The sequence below is a fragment of the Cucumis melo genome, chromosome 12 (genome assembly GCF_025177605.1).
Source record: "Cucumis melo cultivar AY chromosome 12, USDA_Cmelo_AY_1.0, whole genome shotgun sequence".
NCBI classification, from domain to species: Eukaryota; Viridiplantae; Streptophyta; class Magnoliopsida; order Cucurbitales; family Cucurbitaceae; genus Cucumis; species Cucumis melo.
Window position 1 is genome coordinate 24330808 of NC_066868.1, and position 19241 is coordinate 24350048.

Sequence of the window (19241 nt, forward strand, 5' to 3'; positions counted from 1 at the left end):
GCAAATGATTTCGTATATGTGTGCCCTCACAAGCAATCTAAAAATTTATCAAATCAAGATTGTTTGTATGAGCAATTTACTAATTATATATACAAAAGGGGAATGGTCAAAAATAACAAATTTGACAAAATATTAAAAATATAGCAAAATTTCAAATTCTATCAATGATAGACATTGATAGACACTAATATGCTTCAATCAGTCATACTGGTAGCCAATAATATAGAAGTATATTAGTGTATGTCATTTGATAAAATCCAAAAATTTTGTTATATGTTATAAATATTTTAGTTTATTTTACTATATTTAAAAATATCTTCATACAAAATCTATATAATTAATCGAAATCAACTTTATAAAAGTATATAGAATCGAAAATTTAAAAAAAAAAAAAAGAAAAAAGAAAAAAATTGTTAGGAAGTAACTCGTTCTACAAGAATCTAATTTCAAAAGTGACAATCAATCTTATCAAACACAAAAATCATTTAAGATATCTTACATATCATTCGTTTTTAAAATTCTCAAAATCAATCCGAAACGCAACGTTACTAGATGAATCATTAATTCGTAGCAACCAATATATCCATGCACCCATCTATTTGTAATAGTACTCTAATAGAAATGCTTGGCTAATTAAACTTGAATTTAAAGTGTGTGTTAGTCCACTTTGGGCACCATTATGGATTTTTGGCTGAAGCTTGGATGTCATTTTTCCATTGCTTCTCTCTTTATGATTGTTGATGTCGTACTTCTTCCATTAGGTGTGAAACTAACAAGGGAGATTATTCGATGCAAATTTGAAATTAGTGTCACTGATTTGATTACTAATTAAGGTTTGTTCAACTATCACATCATTTAATTCAACTTATAATTAATTAGTCCTTAAAAATTTGATGTGAATACAAATACAATTTTTCTGTCATTGACTATTGGTGTGAGTCTAAGTCCTAACTAAGAAAAATATGGTAGAGTGTAAAATATTATATACGTGATGAATTAATTATTTAATTATATATTACATATATTTAATGGGGAAATTTTTAAATTAATTTGATGGATTAAGTCAATACATATTGTATAGTTGATATGATTATCGACCTAAATAGATTATGATGTCAAATGTGTGCAAAAGACGTTTCACATTGAGCATCGGTTTGCAAAGCTAAGATATGTCTAATGTCTTGTAAAAGTTCTTTTCTGAGTCAAAGTACTTTGTTTAAGTTAATAATTTGTTTTATAACAAAGTAAAGATCTTTATTATACTATTAATACAAAGTGATAGATCACACACACAATGAGATAGGTTATTGTTCTAATTAACATAAAATGTATTTGATTTCAACAAATAGTGATAGGATCTATGAATGTGATATTTTTTTATTTGATTAATTATTGTTTTAATATGTTGTAAAAAGATGTTTTGTTTTCTTTGGAAGTTGGTGAGATTTTTGTGGAATTTTATGTTTTAACCAAGTTTAAAATATTGATGTTGATGGATATATTAAAATCTTAATTTTATAGAAATTTTGATTTTGATGGATATTTTTGGAAAAAAATCAAAAAACAAAAAATTCAAGAAATAAATTTAAGTAAGTAAATAAATATTTTATTATTTTCAAATAAATAAACATGTTTATTATTTATATTATATTTATATCAGTGACATTTTTGAAGTTTATTTTATGTGATTCGTAAATTTTATAGGATTCCACTGATTCACCTCTTCTATCTATATTGAACTCATGAAAATATAAAAATATCGATAAAAATATCGACATATTTATGAAAATTTAAACTATGGTTTTGACTTAAAATTTTGGTTTTTCATGTGCTAAGAAATTTTGTGTAAAAATTGGATTATTGAGAGTGTTTTTTTAAACGGTTTTCATCCAAACCTAGTAGTAAGAGTATTTTTTAATCCTTCAATTTTTCAAAAGTTTTTAAGTTCATTTTTGAAACTTTAGAAAATTTACGTGTATTTTTTTACCTGAGATGCATTTTTTATAATTTAGTATATACATTCTCTGCTTAGCAGATTTTTTTCTCCATAATTTTATTTTGATTTTGAAACACCAAAAGTAAAGTTTAAAATGTATTACTTTATTAATGGGTAATTATAATAGGTGACAATTTTTAGAATAATTATTAAGTATGTACCAATATTTAAAAAAAAAATACAAATATATCAAAGTCTATTTTCTATCGTTGATACGCGGTTCATCAGTGATAGACCAATATTTGCTACATGGTCTATTAGTGATAGACTCCTATCATTTTCAAAAGTTTTTAAGTTCATAATTTAGTATATACATTCTTTGCTTAGCAATTTAGTATATACATCACTGATAGATTTTGACAGATTTTGTTATATTTGCAATTTTTTTAAAATGTTGCTATATACTTAATTATTTTGAATACAATTGCTACATTTGCAATTTTTCTTTATTAATAGTTATATTTGTGTAAAGTAGTGCATGTTCAAATCTATAACATTGAACTATGTTTGGTATTGAAGTTGATGTTTAAGAAAATATGCATTTTATGGTGAAATGTTGGATGACCAATCAATTTTATTAATCTTAGTTTATTTGTTAACTAAATCCAACCTAGTAATTAAACACTAATCAATCTTATTTTATTTTAATGTCAACCTATATATATACTATCAATTGAGAAATCAAAAGTTGGATTAATCTCCCACACATATTTTCTTGTTTTTTTTTTCTTTTACTAAAATTGATGAATCTCATGTAGTTACATAATTGCGGTGTTGTTAGTATTAGCGACCATCATCTAACAATGTAATAGTAACATTATTTGAAGTAGAAAACAATGAATTAATGTCAGATAATACAAATCTTTCTCCATAGAACCCGGGCTCCTTTGGATGGATCAACGGCATGTTATCATTTTCTAACATCGAAAGCACGTATGACATAATTGGTCTTTCTTTTGGACGTGCTTGAACACATAAAAGTCCAACGTTTATGTACTTCAGTGCTTCGAGTTCTTGGAATTGATCACCCAACACTCCATCTATTAGTTTTAAAGTTTTTCCTTCATTCCAAAGCTTCCATGCCTGATAGGGATACCAATTTGATACGATCATTACAAAAATCTATTAGTTTATTCGACAAGGCGGTGGTAGTTTCTCTATACTTACGTGTCCGAGAAGATTCAGTTGATGTTCTGAGTGAAAAAACCCGTGGTTCCTCTTGCCGCTAACTATCTCTAAAAGAATGACTCCAAAGCTGTAAACATCTGATTTGAATGAAAAACAACCTTCCATTATATATTCTGGAGACATATAACCACTGCACATTAACAACATCTCATCAAATAGTGTTAAAATCTTAGGAAAAGAAAAAAAAATCAAATACACCAAATCTTTAAGTAGTGATGTTCCCGATACTCACTAGGTTCCAACAACTCTGTCTGTTTTTGTTTCCATTTGATATTCACCAAACATGCGTGCAATGCCAAAGTCTGAGATCTTTGGCTTCATTTCACTATCTAATAAAATATTTGCAGCTTTAAGATCTCTATGAATTATCCGAAGTCTTGAATCTCGATGAAGATAAAGAAGCCCTCGAGCTATGCCAATTATGATATCAATTCTCATTTGCCAATCGAGTAAAGAACGTCTTCGGTCCTCTATTTTAAAAGTTTTAGATCATATCAGTTTTTTGAAAATCTGGTTGTTAGAATAGAGAAACTAAACCAAAAGTGAAAATTACCAACCAAAGAGGAAGTAGTCTAAACTTTTGTTTGGCATGTATTCATAAATAAGTAATATTTCTTCCTCATGGATGCAGAAACCAAGAAGTTTGACGAGGTTTCGATGTTGAAGTTGGGAAATGAAATGAACCTCATTTTTAAACTCCTCCATTCCTTGACGTGATCTTTCTGCTAGCTTCTTTACTGCAATTTCTTGTCCAGATGAGAGCCTCCCCTATAAATCAACGCTACATGAAGTAATAAAAGAGAGAAAATACTACGAACTGACTTGAACGTTCGTTTATAACTAAGAAAGGTATAGCCAAGACTAAGAGTAAATGAGTATGTACCTTATAAACCGGTCCAAAACCACCTTCGCCTATCTTATTAGAAATAGAGAAATTGTTTGTTGCAGCTTCAATTACTGCAATTGGCATCTCAAGTTCATTCTCATGAATGAGCTCCTCAGTGATTGTAACTCCATTGTCTGCTGCTACTTGAAGATAAATAAAAATTGTGAAGAGAGAAGAAAAACTTGAGATTCCGTTGAATGCAGAGGAAAGCTTTACGTACCTTTTGCTCTTCTTCTTACATTCCTAACGATATAAAAGCTGATTGAAGCCAAGAAGATTAACACTGATATGATTGGCACAACCACTAGAACTATTATACTCTTTCTTTCACTCCGTTCTGCAATCCCAAATACATCAAAAAATACTGAGTTTCTCATTTGAATTTAAGTGAAAAATGAAGAGAAGCAGCTAAATTAGTACCTAATTCTGAAGCAGCCACTCTCACAAACAGATCATCTCCAGTTCCAACATCACGAACAAATCTGACATCAATTAATTTGTCAAACCATGTGACACAGGCAGGTCCAATATCAGGAATTTCAAGTTTTCCGTAGGCCAAGCAAAAACAATCTTTCAAGCACTCTGTCTCACAATTTTGAATACCCACTTTTAATCTCACTGATTTCTTTGTGGAATCAGGCCATTTTACATCACTTATCTTTCTAAACCCCTCTCCTTCTCTACAAATCTTTTCATCCTTCCTCACACACCCATCTGAAAAATTTTGAGCTGATTTTTGTTCGAACCCATCTAAACACCCACAACTTGCTACTAAGACAGAGCTACAAAGACCAAAATTTCCACATAATTCGTAGTCATTGCACCCAGATCCTTCAAACGTGTAAGCTATCTCCCATTTTTTGTCGCCTCCGGTCCACACATAGTATATAACCGATCCAATTGAATCCAACACAGCTCTTGAAGGGCCATTGTTTGAATCATTAATTGAGTATGATATCTCAAATGAAGCATTATAGATGTAATTCGCTCTCTTGGATCGAACTCGGCTAAAGCCATCGCCATACCATGGCCCGCCTCTAAACATCGTCTGGTTTCCTTTCCAAACCACAAGCTGTGGAAGCCCATCTGTGTTGACTCCATAACTGAGATCTCCAGAGGACGGATCGGTTTGACTTCTTCTTGATGTTAACTTTCGGTTAAGCCCTGTTTTGGAGTCCCACCCGAGTTTCATTCCCGGCAACAGAGTATCAAAGGGATAATCAAAACTCTGCCACACATAATTTTCAGGTCCTGAATTTGATTCTCTCAATAAGAAATTACCTGTATCTAGGAGTTGAGCGATTGGATATAGAACTGTTCTTGTCGAATTGGAAGACCAAAAAACTTGACCTGTTTGATTGACGAGAATTAAGTTTCCATGTGTATTGAATTTTAGAGTGGCGGAGGAGTTTAGAACTGGGTTGTCTCTATTAGCGACCCAAACTACATAGTCGGGAAGGCCTTTGTACCATATTCCTAAATACATGAAATTTGAGGACTTGGGTTGAGTGAAGAATCCCAATTCAAACTTTTCGGCGGCTGAAACAATTGCTTGGGTGTGGTTAATGGACTGATCTGCTTTTAAGACGTCGACAGCGATTGAGTGTCCGAAAAACAAAGGTATCAAACAGAGGAAAAAGAAATGATTGGATGTCATATTTGCATAAAGGGGCTAAATTATTGTTGGAGTCTTGTCTTGGGAATGAAACTCCATAGGGAGAAACCGGAGAATATTGATGAAGCAAGAGCCATATAAAGAAAGGGACAATGGGAAGTAATCATGCATCTGCCGACTGCCATCTTTGAAAATCTATTGCAACAAAAGAAAAATAATTTGCAAATATCATTTTCTAAAGTTTAATATTAAAAAATGCACCGTAGAAAAAGTATTGTAATAAACTTTGGGCGGAGGATTTGGATTCCGCACATTTTATTATTATTGGATACATATACATATGTAAGTTAAGTTAAGCTGAATTTGACTTTTACTATGTTCCATTTGTACATTTTGCTTGTATGTTGTGGAGGTTCTATATCAGTCTTGAGTTCATAAGTGAATTTTATGTCTAAAAAAAGATATGAAGTTTATATGTCCATCAAATTCATTGGATTAGGGGTTTTGAGTCATGAATGTATTGTTAATACTATTGGATTCTGCATTTCATTTAAACTATTTCACAATTTTGTGTACTTGACTTTCTTGTTATGCTTGACAAAATTACATTGGAACAAAATGTTGGAAGTGAAATCTCAAAATATATTTGGATCGTTATATAATGATCTTGTTAATAACCGTGTAACATGGCTTACACAAAAATTCATTGGAACCATACAAATTTAAAATTGCATCAACCATTCATATGTTTGGTTAAACACAAATATTTACTAAATATAGCAAAATTTCATATTTTGTCAATGAAAGTTATTGATAGATATTGATGGACTTCTATCAATGTCTACCATCACATTGATGACAATGATAAAAGTCTATCAATGTCTTTCAATGATAGAATTTGAAATTTTGCTATATTTTGTAAATACTTGACTTATTATGTTATCTTTGAAAATATCCCTTTGTAAACATTATATAAAATGATAACTAAGTTTTTTTTTTTTTTTTTAATTTCAAAAGTAAGTAATAGATCTTATCCTTCGTATTCATGTTGTTTGTGATTAATACATTTTTTTTTTTTGGAATTGCATTTATCCTTCGTATTCATGTTGTTTGTGATTAATACATTTTTTTTTTTGGAATTGCATTAGATGACAAAAATTTTTTAGAAAAAAGCAATCTATAACACTTTTTTTTTTTTTTTTTTTTTTGCATATTGGAAATATGACAAATATGATAAGTAATTAGATATATAGATAGTTATCAGAGGGTCATCCACTTTTAAATTTGCTACTTTTGCAATTTAGAAAATGTAGTGACATGAACTCTATAATATTCATAAAATTGTTTGCTATTTTCGCAAACGTCCCTATTTTTTTTCTAAAATGTTTCACATTTATTTAAAAAACATATCAAAGAAATTAATTAATCCTTAATACTGACTATAAATCTTCTTTATTTATAACTATATTGACAAAATTGATATGTCAATCATTGTTTAGAAGTTGATTTGTAATATCATGAGTCATTCCTAATTTGAACAAGAATCACAAGCTTAGGAAGTTAAACCGTTATGAGTAAAATCAAAACAACAATCATCATTTAAAAGTTAGAGGAGTGTCAAAAAAAGCTCGAGGGAGGAAGAGACCAAAAGAAGAGACTCTTTTCCCTTCACTAGCGCTCGCTTTTTGTGGACCATAGTTTTAACCCCATCCCAATGTGAAGCTCAAATTAACATTCCCTAATCCCTTCTAGATTTATAAGAACTCTAGGTCCTCTCGTTTATAAATAGATGGCCATAAAAGTCACTCAAGATAAGTACTTTTTCCTATTTCTAGCTTACTTTGACAATTTATTATTACATATTGACTTAAGCATAAAAGGTTGGGTGGCAAGCATCACACCAGTGCTTTTTCTTTTCTGTCATGCAAACCGTTTTTCTTATCCGAATTATAAATTTATTGTGTCAGGTGAATCTTTCTTTCTAGAGTTTGCTAATAGTTACAAGTTCAATCCCAACAAATTAGGTATTAAAGCAAGCTTATTTATCTCGAGGAATTTGTTGGAGTCTAGTGGAGAAATAAGTTGAACCAGCAGTGCTCCATGTCCATACTTTGTTGACATTTTCAACTAAACAACGAGTATTTTACAACCAAAATAATTGATTTGGAAATCAAACGAATTCTTTTATATATATATGGTAGAGTTTACATTACGCTTCATGAACTATGAGCCAAGTCAAATACAAATGATGCAAATTCAATTCTATATTCTGTTATTATTCATAGAATTACTTTGAAAATGTAACTGATTAATCTATTTTTACTTGAATATGTCTAAGTCAATCAAATTTTATTCATAAAATTTTAGGAACGTGATTAACTTTGTACAAGCATCAACTTGAGGATATAAACATCTAATTCATAGCAGAAGCCATTTGGGCTACAAAATGAAAACGAACAAGCTACACAGTCTAAAAATTATGAAGATGTCTCTTTTGGCACTCATGTAATACAATGAAAGGGAAATTTAGTACCCATTGCAAAGTGATTTTATCATTTACTAACGACCATGTAGTAAAGTAACGGTTACTTCATTGGAAGAAGAGATATCAGTCGTCGTCGATTTATCCGTCTTCAAAACCATTCGTTCAGTGTAAAATCCAGGTCGTTGAGGATGAGATAATAACGTATTTTCACTTTCTAACATTGTAAGTACTGACCACATAGTTGGTCTCTCATTTGGATCCTGTTGAACACATAAAAGCCCTACTTGAATACATCTCAGTGCTTCAGAAGGTTGGAATTGATCCTTCAATTTTGCATCCATTAATTCCAAAGCATTCCCTTCATCCCAAAGCTTCCATGCCTAAAAGATTTCACAATTTGGGGTTTAGTTTCCATTCCTACAAACTGTGGACTTTGAGGTATATTGATTACAAATATTAGTAACATGTTTAGTTTGCAATAGTGTTATTTTTAGTACTTACATGTCCAAGAAGATTAAGTTGATGATCAGTATGGAAGAACCCTCTATTCTTCTTACCACTTATTATTTCCAAAAGAATAACTCCAAAGCTAAAAACATCTGATTTCAACGAAAAACATCCATCGAGTGCATATTCGGGAGACATATAGCCACTGCATTGGTATCATTCACTTAATTGTATAAACGAATATGAGAAAAAGTGTTGAAACAAGTAGAATTAATTGTCTCAATACTTACAAGGTCCCAACAACTCTTTGGGTTTTTGTCATAGTTTGGTCCTCAGGAAACATGCGTGCCATTCCAAAATCTGAAATCTTTGGATTCATTTCATTATCTAGTAATATATTACTCACTTTAAGATCTCGATGTATGATTCTGAGTCTAGAATCTCTATGAAGATAAAGAAGCCCTCGAGCTATTCCAATTATAATGTCCAGTCTCTTTTGCCAATTGAGTAAAGATCGCCTTTCATCATCTACCATCACAATCAAAGAAGATATAAATTGCATAGTTGTTTGAGAAAAAAAAAATGAACTAGATGTATAAATATTATCATCTATTCAACCAAAGAAGCACAAATGGCAGACCAACCAAAGAGGAAGTAGTCTAGACTTTTGTTAGGCATGTATTCATAAACCAGTAATGTTTCTTCATGATGAATGCAGAAACCAAGTAGCTTGACAAGATTTCGATGTTGAAGTTGAGAAATCAATAAAATCTCATTCTTGAACTCGCTTTGTCCTTGACCAGATCCCTCTGCCAACCTTTTTACTGCAATTTCTTGTCCACATGGAAGCTTTCCCTGTAATGTACAGCATATATGTATGTGTTCATGTGAGTATATGCAATAACTACAATACAATATCTACTTTAAACAAAGACTTCACTGAAAACAAAAGAAAGATCTTTTAGTGAGAAACATAAATAGAAGACTTGTCCTATGAGTTTATTCAAAAGATTTTAGAAAGGAAGAACACCTTGTATACAGGACCAAAGCCACCTTCCCCTATCTTATTGGAAAAGGAAAAATGATTTGTGGCAATCTCAATCGTTGTAAAATCATAGAGTGGCATCTCAACTTCATTCTCTAGACTTTGAACTTCACCTGCAGTGACTGATCCCATCACAAATTTTGAAGATAAGAAACAAAGATGAAATCAAATGAGCAATTGACGGATTGATGATATACTAAACTGGAAGGGATTTTTTACCTTTAACTTTTCTTCTACGCCACAGGATTAAACAAACCACTAAAACCAAGAAGCCTACCAATGAAGCCACAGACACACTAACGGCAAGTACAACCTTCCTATTGCTCGAGTCTACAACAGATGAACCATCATAATTGTAATCTTCTCTTTACATACACATTTAGAAAAGACTGAAAGACAAATATTAGAATGGAAGGTTTCACAATTTGATACCTAATTCAGAAGCTGCCACTCTCACATAGATATCCTGTCCATTTTCAGGAACAAATCTAGCATCAATCAATTTCTCAAACCAAGTGACACAGCCATAGCCGCCTGCAGAAAGCTCCATAATTCCATAGGCGAAGCAAGAGCAGTTGTTTAAACACGCCGCCTCACAATCATTAATGCTTGTATTAACATTTACCAAATACCCTGAAGAATCTGGCAATTTCACACTACGGATTCTTTTAAACCCTTCTCCATTTCCACAGATTTGATTGTCCTTTCTAACGCACCCATCTGACCATCTAAACCTTCTCCAATCATCAGGCGATTTAGGTTCAAACCCAACCATACAATTGCATTGTGGAGTAAGGGAAAATGTACAAATACCAAAATTCCCGCATAGTCCATAGTCATCGCAACGGTCCCCTGGCAATGTATACAGAGGATACCAATCTTTTCTACCATCATCCCAATAAGTTTGGTGCAATATTCCAGCTGCGTCCAATCCAAGCTTTACAATGAGACTACTCGTCGTAACGATTGAATAAGTTACTTCGTCGGCGGAATATTCAAACTTTGGTGAATAAACTGCGGTATCTCTGAGAGGAGCACTACCGCTAAACCTATTACCGTACCATGGGCCGCCCCGGTAAGTTATGATGGGTCCTTTGCGAGTTACTAATTGGGGAAGTCCATTTAGGTCCACACTGTATGTGAAATCCCCAAACGACGGATCGTTTAAGCTTTTCCACGATCTTAACTTCCGGTTCAGGCCAGTGTTGGAGCTCCAACCCAGTTTCATGCCCGGTAACAGAGTATCGGAGGGGTAATCGAAACTCTGCCACACATAATCTTCAGACCCAGATTCTCTTACGACCCAATTACCTGTATCTAACAGTTGAGCTACTGGATCTTTCGTTGTTCCTAGAGAAATGGAAGACCATAAAATTCCATCTGCTTCGTTGAGAAGAACAATATTTCCTCTTCTGAATTCTAATCTTCCAGTGGAATTTACAATTGGGTTGTCTCTGTTTGCGACCCACACGATAGTTTGTGGGATGTTGTTGAACCATATTCCCAAATACTGAAACTTGGAGCCTTGGGGAGTGAAGATTCCCAATACAAAGTTCTTTTTTGCTGAAACTAAAATCTGGGTACTACCATTGATGGATTCCCCTGCTTTTATGCTGTCTTTTCCATGTGATTTCGTTGGAAACAGAGCTATGGTCGTCAAGAGAAAAAGAAAAGCCGAAAGCTTGCACTTGCTAATCAGTTCTCCCATGGCTTCTTTCAAATTCAAAGCAATTAGTTCGCCATTTTGACCTGGATATTAATCCGTGTACGTCGTGAAATATTCAACTTTGTTTTTAAATTTTATGAGCCAGGATCATCATTATGTATCTTTCGACGGCAATGTTTGAATGAGTATATATATTGATATATAATATTGTCATTGTCATCCTGTATTCCATTCTACAAAGAAATTATACTAAAATTCTTAAAAGCCACTCTTGATTTTTTTTCTTTTTAATTTCAATTAGAGATAGGAGATTGAACCTCCGGCTTTTGTCGGACGACATGCGAACTCACTAAAACAATTAATCTTGAAACCTTATTTTGAATTTATATGGATTTCTGAACCATTGCAAACATGAACTCGATATATATCCATTCTAAGCATCACTATAAGAAAAAAAATAACCAAAAGATTTATATAAATTTTGTTACTTACGTTGGATTCAGTCTTCGTTACTAAAAGCAAAGTCTTCATTTTATTAATTCATTTGAATAAACTTTTACACAGTGGCGGGTCTAACTCCACACTATTATTTTAATCTTCACATAAAAATTTTCAAATTTATAGATGTGTTTTTATAATAGTAATCTTTGCTTGCAAACGGAGAAGAGCAGCAGAAGAAGAAAAACATATAGAGCTTTATTAGTTGATTATCTCTTGTTTGATCTCCAACACTCCTGTATATTTTTGTTATGCACCTTTCAAAATTTCAAATGTCCAAAAGAATTTTTGACAAGTTAATCAATTTAGACATTTTATTAAACTTAACTTTGAAAATCATCCATACATTCATTCTAAAAAATGTGTAGATTTCTTCAAATGTGAGTTTTATAAAAATTGACGATAAAAGAAATGGGTAGACAGTTTTTAAAGAAATTTTTTGACTAAGAGTATAAATTGATCTATTTGTAAAAGTTTAGATTTTTTATTGATACAAGTATAGATTTCACAAGAGGTTTATTCTAAAGAGGTATTGATAAAATTATTAGTGTTTAAGACGTAAACAATGCCTACTCAATTAATTATAATTGTTTAAAAGTAGTTGACTTTGTAAAAAACCTAAGCTTGAAATTGTTTATCGGTTCAGTTCCCACAATTTTAATTTTCCTTTAAGAAAAGCTGGTTTTCATAGTAAATGGAGTGACAATGGCGTTACACTATATGCTTACAACTTCAAACATTTTCATACAAAGATTTTGTATGATCTCTTGCTGACGAAATATAATTTCGAAGTTTAATGTTTCTAAAAGGAACATGAATTGATATTCAAATCAAAATGACAAATAACTTGCTTTGATTTGAAAGAAGCCATGGGAGAACTGATTTGCAAGTTCAAGCTTTCAACTTCTCTAATGTTCTTGACAGCCATAGGTATGTTTCCAAGAAAATCATTAGCAATCGATAGCATAAAATTAGGGGAATCCATTAATGGCATCACTCAGATTTATTTTCATCTCAACAGAACTTTGTATTGGGAACCTTCACTCCTCAAGGCTCCAAATTCAAATACTTGGAATATGATACAAAAACATCACACAAACTGTAGTATGGGTTGCAAATTAACAGTCAATAAAGGACACATTCTTGTTCTCAATGAAACAGATGGAGTTTTTATGGTCTTCCCCTTCTCCAGGATCAATGAAACACCCCATAGCTCAACTCTTAAACTCAGGTAATTTGGTTTTAAGAGAAGGAAAAGTTGAAGTTTAACCTGTGGCTATGGCTTCACTGATAGGCTTGCTTGATCTTAGTGGTTTGGTTTATTCTGCGGCGTAGAAGGAAAGTTGAAGGTAAACCTTTCTCCTACTTTAGTATATGTTGATGGTTGTCATAGATGAACACAAAGCAATTATTACTCAACTGGAAACAGGAGACTAGACATCGTAATTGGAATCTCGAGGGCTTCTTTATCTTCACATAGATCCAAGGCTTCTAATTATAAATAGGGATCTTAAAGCGAGCAAATGAATCCAAAAATTTTAGATTTTGGTATCACGCGTATGTCTGCACAAGACCGAGCTATGTATGACTGCAGAAGACCGATCTATAACAAGAACTAATAGAGTTGTTGGAACCTACTAAGTATTTAAAGAGTTTTTTCCTCACATATGTTTAATTTTTCATATTTACTTTATGGAATATATGATTCAGTGAAGTTATTAATAGTAAATTAAATCATATCAATACAGTAGTTATATATATGTATCCTGAATATGTAATCGACGGATATTTTTCATTGAAATTAAATATGATATCTTCAATTCTGGAGTTATTCTTTTAGAAATAGTTGGTGGTAAGAATAACATAGGCTTCTAACCTACTGACCATAACTTAAATCTTCTCGAACATGTGAGTATCTTAATATTTTTGTCACAAACCAAATCCTTTTCATATGTATAATCAATAACTCAAATTGAACGCCTAACGAATATGGAAAGTAACTCCCAGTTGTGTGGAATTTTCAGGACTTTGAAGCCTTGCGATGTATTCAAATAGGTCTTTTATGTGTTTAAGAGAATCCTGATGAAAGGGCGACAATCGGATCTGTACTTTCAAAGTTAGAGAATGAAAGTGTGTGGTATCATCTCATCCTAAAAGACCTGGATTCTCTACAGAAAGATTGGTTGCTCAGACCCAAAATTTACCTATTGAAAGTCAACCTTCCAATGAAGTAACCATTACATAGCTAGAAGGTCTCGACGATTGACAGTATTCTAGATCTCATGTACAGCACAAACAAAATTACACATATTGGCTAGGAAAGAGAAATCCTGATATTGTATCAGACATTTATTTTGTATGAATCTTTAAGCAACCTTATTAGAACTCGTGTTCTCTGTTTTATTACCATGTCGTCCCAACATAACTATTAAAAATGCATCTCAAAGGAGACCATAGACTTATTTAATTTATTGGCAACAAGATGTCAATGAAGAAAAATATTAAAAGATAAGAAAAAGTAAAATCCTGTGCGTCGTTGTTGAGTATTTGCAAGATATAATTTTATTTTAGTGGAATTTTAGCGCCATAGAAGACATTGTGACAATGATAGTATATATACTTGTCATTCAAACTAGCCAAGAGGGCCATATATAATACGTATTCTTGCTGATAAAAATATAAACTCACAGTTGAATGTTTTCACAACTTAACATGGATTAATATAAATCAAAATGACAATTTACCTGCATGAACATTTCTGGCTGCCGAAGATCAAAAAGCTTTCTTTGACTTGAAAAAAGCCATGGGAAAACTGATATGGAGGTGCAGTGTTTCGATTCTTCTGTTTTTCTGGATGACCATGGCTCTGTTTCCAAGAAAATCATTGGCAATTGATAGCATAAAAGCAGGGGAATCCATCAATGGAAATACCCAGATTTTAGTTTCAGCTCAACAGAAGTTTGTGCTGGGAATTTTCAATCCTAAAGACTCCAAATTTCGTTATTTGGGAATATGGTACAAGAACATCCCACAAACAGTTGTATGGGTAGCAAACAGAGACAAGCCACTTGTAAATTACTCTGCCAAATTAACACTCAAAGGACAAGGTCTGGTTCTTCAGAATGAAAGCGATGGAATTCTATGGTCTTCCACTTCTTCAACATTCCTGAAAGATCCAATAGCTCAACTACTAGATAATGGTAATTTGGTTATAAGAGAATCTGGGTCTGAAAATTATGTGTGGCAGAGTTTTGATTACCCTTCTGATACTCTGTTACCTGGCATGAAAGTGGGTTGGGACTTGATAACCGGTATGAACTGGAAGTTAACGTCATGGAAAAGCTCGAACGATCCGTCTTCAGGGGATTTCACTTATGGTATGGACCCTGGTGGGCTTCCCCAGCTTGAAACTCGCAGAGGAAATGTAACAACGTACAGGGGTGGCCCGTGGTTCGGCAGGAGGTTTAGTGGTACTACCCTTTTTAGAGATACAGCTATTCATTCTCCCCGGTTCAATTATAGTGCGGAAGGAGCATTCTTTTCATACAAGTCTGCAGAAGATCTTACTGTAAGATATGCACTGAGCGCAGAAGGGAAATTCGAACAATTTTATTGGATGGATGATGTAAATGATTGGCATCTTCTGTATGAATTACCGGGAGACGCCTGCGATTACTACGGACTCTGCGGAAATTTTGGTATTTGTACATCTTCCACCATACCGCGCTGCGATTGCATGCATGGGTATCAACCAAAATCTCCAGACGATTGGAATAAGCGTCGCTGGGTAGGAGGCTGCGTTATAAGGGACAATCAAACCTGCAAAAATGGAGAGGGGTTTAAAAGAATCAGCAATGTGAAATTGCCAGATTCTTCAGGGGATTTGGTGAATGTTAATATGAGTATTCATGACTGCGAAGCAGCGTGCTTGAGTAATTGCTCTTGCTTGGCCTACGGAATAATGGAGCTTTCCACAGGAGGATATGGTTGCATCACATGGTTTAAGAAGTTGGTGGACATAAGAATCCTTCCTGATAATGGACAGGATATCTATCTGAGGTTGGCTGCTTCGGAATTAGGTATAATTGCACGCTCTTATATCAGTTTCTTTGGCTCTTGGTAATTCTTGTGTGTGAAAAGATTATAACAATGCTTTCATTTATTGTAGATTCGGATAACAGGAAGCTTGTAGTTGTGCTTTGTCTGTCTGTTGCTTCACTGATAAGCTTCTTGATTTTTGTTGCTTGCTTTATCTTTTGGCGTAGAAGGACCATTAAGGGTAAGTATTTTTTTAAAAAAAAAATACTTAAAAGTATATTACGAACCGTATCTATCTTTGTGCATCTTATCAAATTGTCCAATCATAATTTGCAATTAGAAAGATGCACAAAGATAGATGTGAAGATCGACCCAAGTATTCTCTTGGGGTATATATCTAATGTACCTACCTTTTACATCCATGGAAAAATTCAAAAGTATTTAATAAATAGGAACGTCATAAGATCCAAACAAGAATTGTTGATATGATCATTTATCCTCCAATTGTTAGTTGCTCGTTTTTACTTCTTATCTTCAAATTTTAGTTGAAACAGGTAATGAGGTTCAGTCTCAAGAGAACGAAGCTGAGATGCCACTTTACGATTTTACCATGCTTGTAAATGCCACAAATGATTTTTCTCTGTCAAATAAGATTGGTGAAGGTGGTTTCGGTCCCGTCTACAAAGTACTTTTTCCTTCTAACATCTTTCAATTAAAACTCATTTTAGGCCTATGTATTTGGAATGATTTATAGTGACTTGGACCGGTTAAGCTTTTCCATTGATTGTAATGACTTTCTCACTTTTGAAATTCTGACTTCTGTTTTCGGAAGGTTATGCACATCACGTTTTACTCACACAAACAGTTACATATGACATAAATTTGCAGGGAATGCTTCCATGTGGACAAGAAATTGCAGTAAAAAGACAGGCAGAGGGTTCAAGCCAAGGGCAAACCGAGCTAAGAAACGAGGTTCTATTGATCTCCAAACTCCAACATCGTAACCTCGTCAAGCTACTTGGTTTCTGCATTCATCAACAAGAAACATTGCTGGTCTATGAATATATGCCAAACAAAAGTCTAGACTATTTTCTCTTTGGTTGGTGCCTTAACTTGATTTTCACTCTGTGTGTTTGTTTGCTTGAACAAATATTCATGTGAATGCTTCAAGTTTCTTTATCGTTTTTTTCCCACAATAAACTATACCAATTAATTTTGTCCCTCTGTATTTGATTTGTTAATGTAGATAACAAGAAACGATCTTTACTCAAATGGAAAAAGAGGTTGGATATTATAATTGGAATAGCTCGAGGTCTTCTCTATCTCCACCGAGATTCGAGGCTTATAATTATACATAGGGATCTCAAAGTAAGTAACATCTTACTGGATAACGACATGAATCCAAAAATTTCGGACTTCGGTATGGCTCGCATGTTTGGTGAAGACCAAACTATGACACGAACTAAAAGAGTTGTTGGAACCTAGTAAGTATACTTTCTTGCTTTATTTTTCTCCTTATATACTTTCGTTGGATTTCATTTTTTTTAGCTTTTTGAGTACTAAACTTTTATTAATACCTTAAATCTTATTAAATGTAGTGGCTATATGTCTCCTGAATATGTAATCGACGGATATTTTTCAATGAAATCAGATATATTCAGCTTTGGAGTTATTCTTTTAGAAATAGTTAGTGGTAGGAAGAATAGAGGCTTCTTCCATCCCGACCATCAACTGAATCTTCTTGGACATGTGAGTATATTAAAATTGTTTGGAAACGAAATGTAGCACATATATGGAAACTAACTCCAAGTTGTGGGTTCATGATCATATATATCAGGCATGGAAACTGTGGGATGAAGGCAATGGTTTGGAATTAATGGATGAAACATTGAAAGATCAATTCCAAAAGTGTGAAGCAATACGATGCATTCAAGTAGGACTATTGTGCGTTCAAGAGAATCCTGATGAAAGACCAGCTATGTGGTCAGTACTTTCAATGTTAGAGAGTGAAAATATGGTATTATCTCAACCTAAACAACCTGGATTTTACACGGAAAGAATGGTTTCTAATATGCATAAATTAGCAGTTGGAAACTCTTGTACTTCCAATGAAGTGACCCTTACACTGCTGGATGGTCGTTAGTCATTAATTCATCACAAAACAGTACTGAGTTTCCCTCTCTTCTGTGCATTTGGTTGACTGCCATACATACAATTTTTAAGTTTTAACTTTTTTTTGTAGTCCAAGAAAGAGTGGGTTCTGTTGTGAATTTGATGGTAATTTGAGTTTTCTTCTTCTTCCCCATTTTTTTATACAAGCAATTGCGCCTATGTTCATATGCATTTCAAAAATCTTAGTTTTAATTTAGGGTAATTATAATAATAGTAATTTTAGGAATAATAATTAAGTATATAACAAAATTTTTTAAAAGAATTACAAATATAACAAATCTATTTATGATAAACTAATATTTGCAACATGATTTATTAGCGATAAACTTATAGATTTTTACAAATTTTACTATATTTGCAAATTTTCTTAAATGTTGTTATATGTGCTAATATTTTAGATCTAATTGTTATATTTGCAACTATTTCTTTAATTTACTTTTATAAAATTCAAGACAATCATTTTGACATAGTATTTTAAAGATGGAACATTTTCAGATATAGTAAAATCAACCAAATTAAATATTTACAAATAAAGCAAAAGTTTATATTTTTATTAAGGATGGGATATTAAGAACCATTTATAATAATTCTTTATAAAGAAGCAAATTGAGAAATTTAATTTTTTTTTAATGTACATTATATTTCAACTTATTTGTGATTTGAAAGTACTTATTCAAACCATTTGATCTTTTACTAATATTCTACATAAATATTAAAGGTAAATTCATAATGTTTTAGTAATTTTATATTTTATTAAGAGAAACCAACAACAAAAACTAAGACACTCATAAAAGGTTGTACAATTACTATTAACTGTATTTATATTTTAATTAAATGATTAAAAGGAAAGGAAAACATCTATAGTCATGGGAGATGGTTGAGTACAAAGAATCGATTATTATAACAAAATTAAACTATGAACTATAAATTATAAAATTAATGAAACATAAATAATTAAGAGAATAATATGGGGGAAATGAGGAGTGAAACTAAGAATAATAAATCAAAATTATGATCCATCATCCATGGACATGTTCAACGAGTAAGAGAACGAGCAAGGAAGAACAACATATGGACATTATTGGATTAGGGTCTTTGTCCCAATTTCAAGAAAGGAAAGAATAGTAGAGATCATGTTCGTTTGTAGTTAGCAATTCTGAGCAAAGGAAGAAGATTGTTTATGCTGTTTTCCTTTCATCTTCACA

General features: G+C 32.6%; 3 protein-coding genes across 6 annotated transcripts; 1 reads left to right on the forward strand and 2 right to left on the reverse strand.

Moving 5' to 3' along the window:
- Nucleotides 1–2684: 2684 nt before the first annotated feature.
- Nucleotides 2685–5773, reverse strand: LOC107990405 (G-type lectin S-receptor-like serine/threonine-protein kinase At4g27290). Of its 3 annotated transcripts, none has more exons than XM_017043564.2 (7): nt 4491–5773; nt 4291–4407; nt 4068–4204; nt 3742–3952; nt 3417–3654; nt 3164–3314; nt 2685–3079 (listed from the first exon to the last, which is right to left on the reverse strand). In XM_017043564.2, exons 1-7 carry the CDS (start codon nt 5725–5727, stop codon nt 2780–2782), a joined length of 2391 nt encoding a protein of 796 aa, XP_016899053.1. In that variant the 5' UTR covers nt 5728–5773; the 3' UTR covers nt 2685–2779. The 3 variants fall into 3 exon arrangements, with proteins under 3 accessions (XP_016899053.1, XP_016899047.1, XP_050935869.1); XM_017043558.2 differs by having other exon boundaries at nt 4068–4210; XM_051079912.1 differs by having other exon boundaries at nt 3742–3965; nt 4068–4207; nt 4491–4514.
- Nucleotides 5774–8001: 2228 nt separating this feature from the next.
- LOC103489234 (G-type lectin S-receptor-like serine/threonine-protein kinase At4g27290) lies at nt 8002–11479 on the reverse strand. Of its 2 annotated transcripts, none has more exons than XM_017043550.2 (7): nt 10095–11479; nt 9882–9992; nt 9648–9775; nt 9262–9472; nt 8908–9145; nt 8672–8822; nt 8002–8550 (listed from the first exon to the last, which is right to left on the reverse strand). In XM_017043550.2, exons 1-7 carry the CDS (start codon nt 11368–11370, stop codon nt 8245–8247), a joined length of 2421 nt encoding a protein of 806 aa, XP_016899039.1. In that variant the 5' UTR covers nt 11371–11479; the 3' UTR covers nt 8002–8244. The 2 variants fall into 2 exon arrangements, with proteins under 2 accessions (XP_016899039.1, XP_016899037.1); XM_017043548.2 differs by having other exon boundaries at nt 9648–9784.
- A 3150-nt stretch (nt 11480–14629) lies between these two features.
- On the forward strand, nt 14630–18156 carry LOC103485832 (G-type lectin S-receptor-like serine/threonine-protein kinase At4g27290). The gene is made up of 7 exons (XM_008443560.3): nt 14630–15905; nt 15995–16105; nt 16419–16549; nt 16753–16963; nt 17111–17348; nt 17463–17613; nt 17702–18156. Exons 1-7 carry the CDS (start codon nt 14630–14632, stop codon nt 18005–18007), a joined length of 2424 nt encoding a protein of 807 aa, XP_008441782.1. The 3' UTR covers nt 18008–18156.
- The last annotated feature ends 1085 nt before the right edge of the window (nt 18157–19241 follow it).

Bases quoted from the DNA above. Each gene is read 5' to 3' on its own strand.
- LOC107990405 (XM_017043558.2), bottom strand. From the start codon at position 5,727: ATGACATCCAATCATTTCTTTTTCCTCTGTTTGATACCTTTGTTTTTC. The intron at 4,211-4,290 runs GTACGTAAAGCT...ATCTTCAAGTAG, and splicing joins TGTAAGAAGAAGAGCAAAAG to CAGCAGACAATGGAGTTACA. The intron at 3,655-3,741 runs GTTGGTAATTTT...CTTTTAAAATAG, and splicing joins TTTAGACTACTTCCTCTTTG to AGGACCGAAGACGTTCTTTA.
- LOC103489234 (XM_017043548.2), bottom strand. From the start codon at position 11,370: ATGGGAGAACTGATTAGCAAGTGCAAGCTTTCGGCTTTTCTTTTTCTC. The intron at 9,993-10,094 runs GTATCAAATTGT...CATCTGTTGTAG, and splicing joins AGTGGCAGCTTCTGAATTAG to ACTCGAGCAATAGGAAGGTT. The intron at 8,823-8,907 runs GTAAGTATTGAG...ATACCAATGCAG, and splicing joins CAAAGAGTTGTTGGGACCTT to TGGCTATATGTCTCCCGAAT.
- LOC103485832 (XM_008443560.3), top strand. From the start codon at position 14,630: ATGGGAAAACTGATATGGAGGTGCAGTGTTTCGATTCTTCTGTTTTTC. The intron at 15,906-15,994 runs GTATAATTGCAC...CATTTATTGTAG, and splicing joins GTTGGCTGCTTCGGAATTAG to ATTCGGATAACAGGAAGCTT. The intron at 16,106-16,418 runs GTAAGTATTTTT...TAGTTGAAACAG, and splicing joins GCGTAGAAGGACCATTAAGG to GTAATGAGGTTCAGTCTCAA.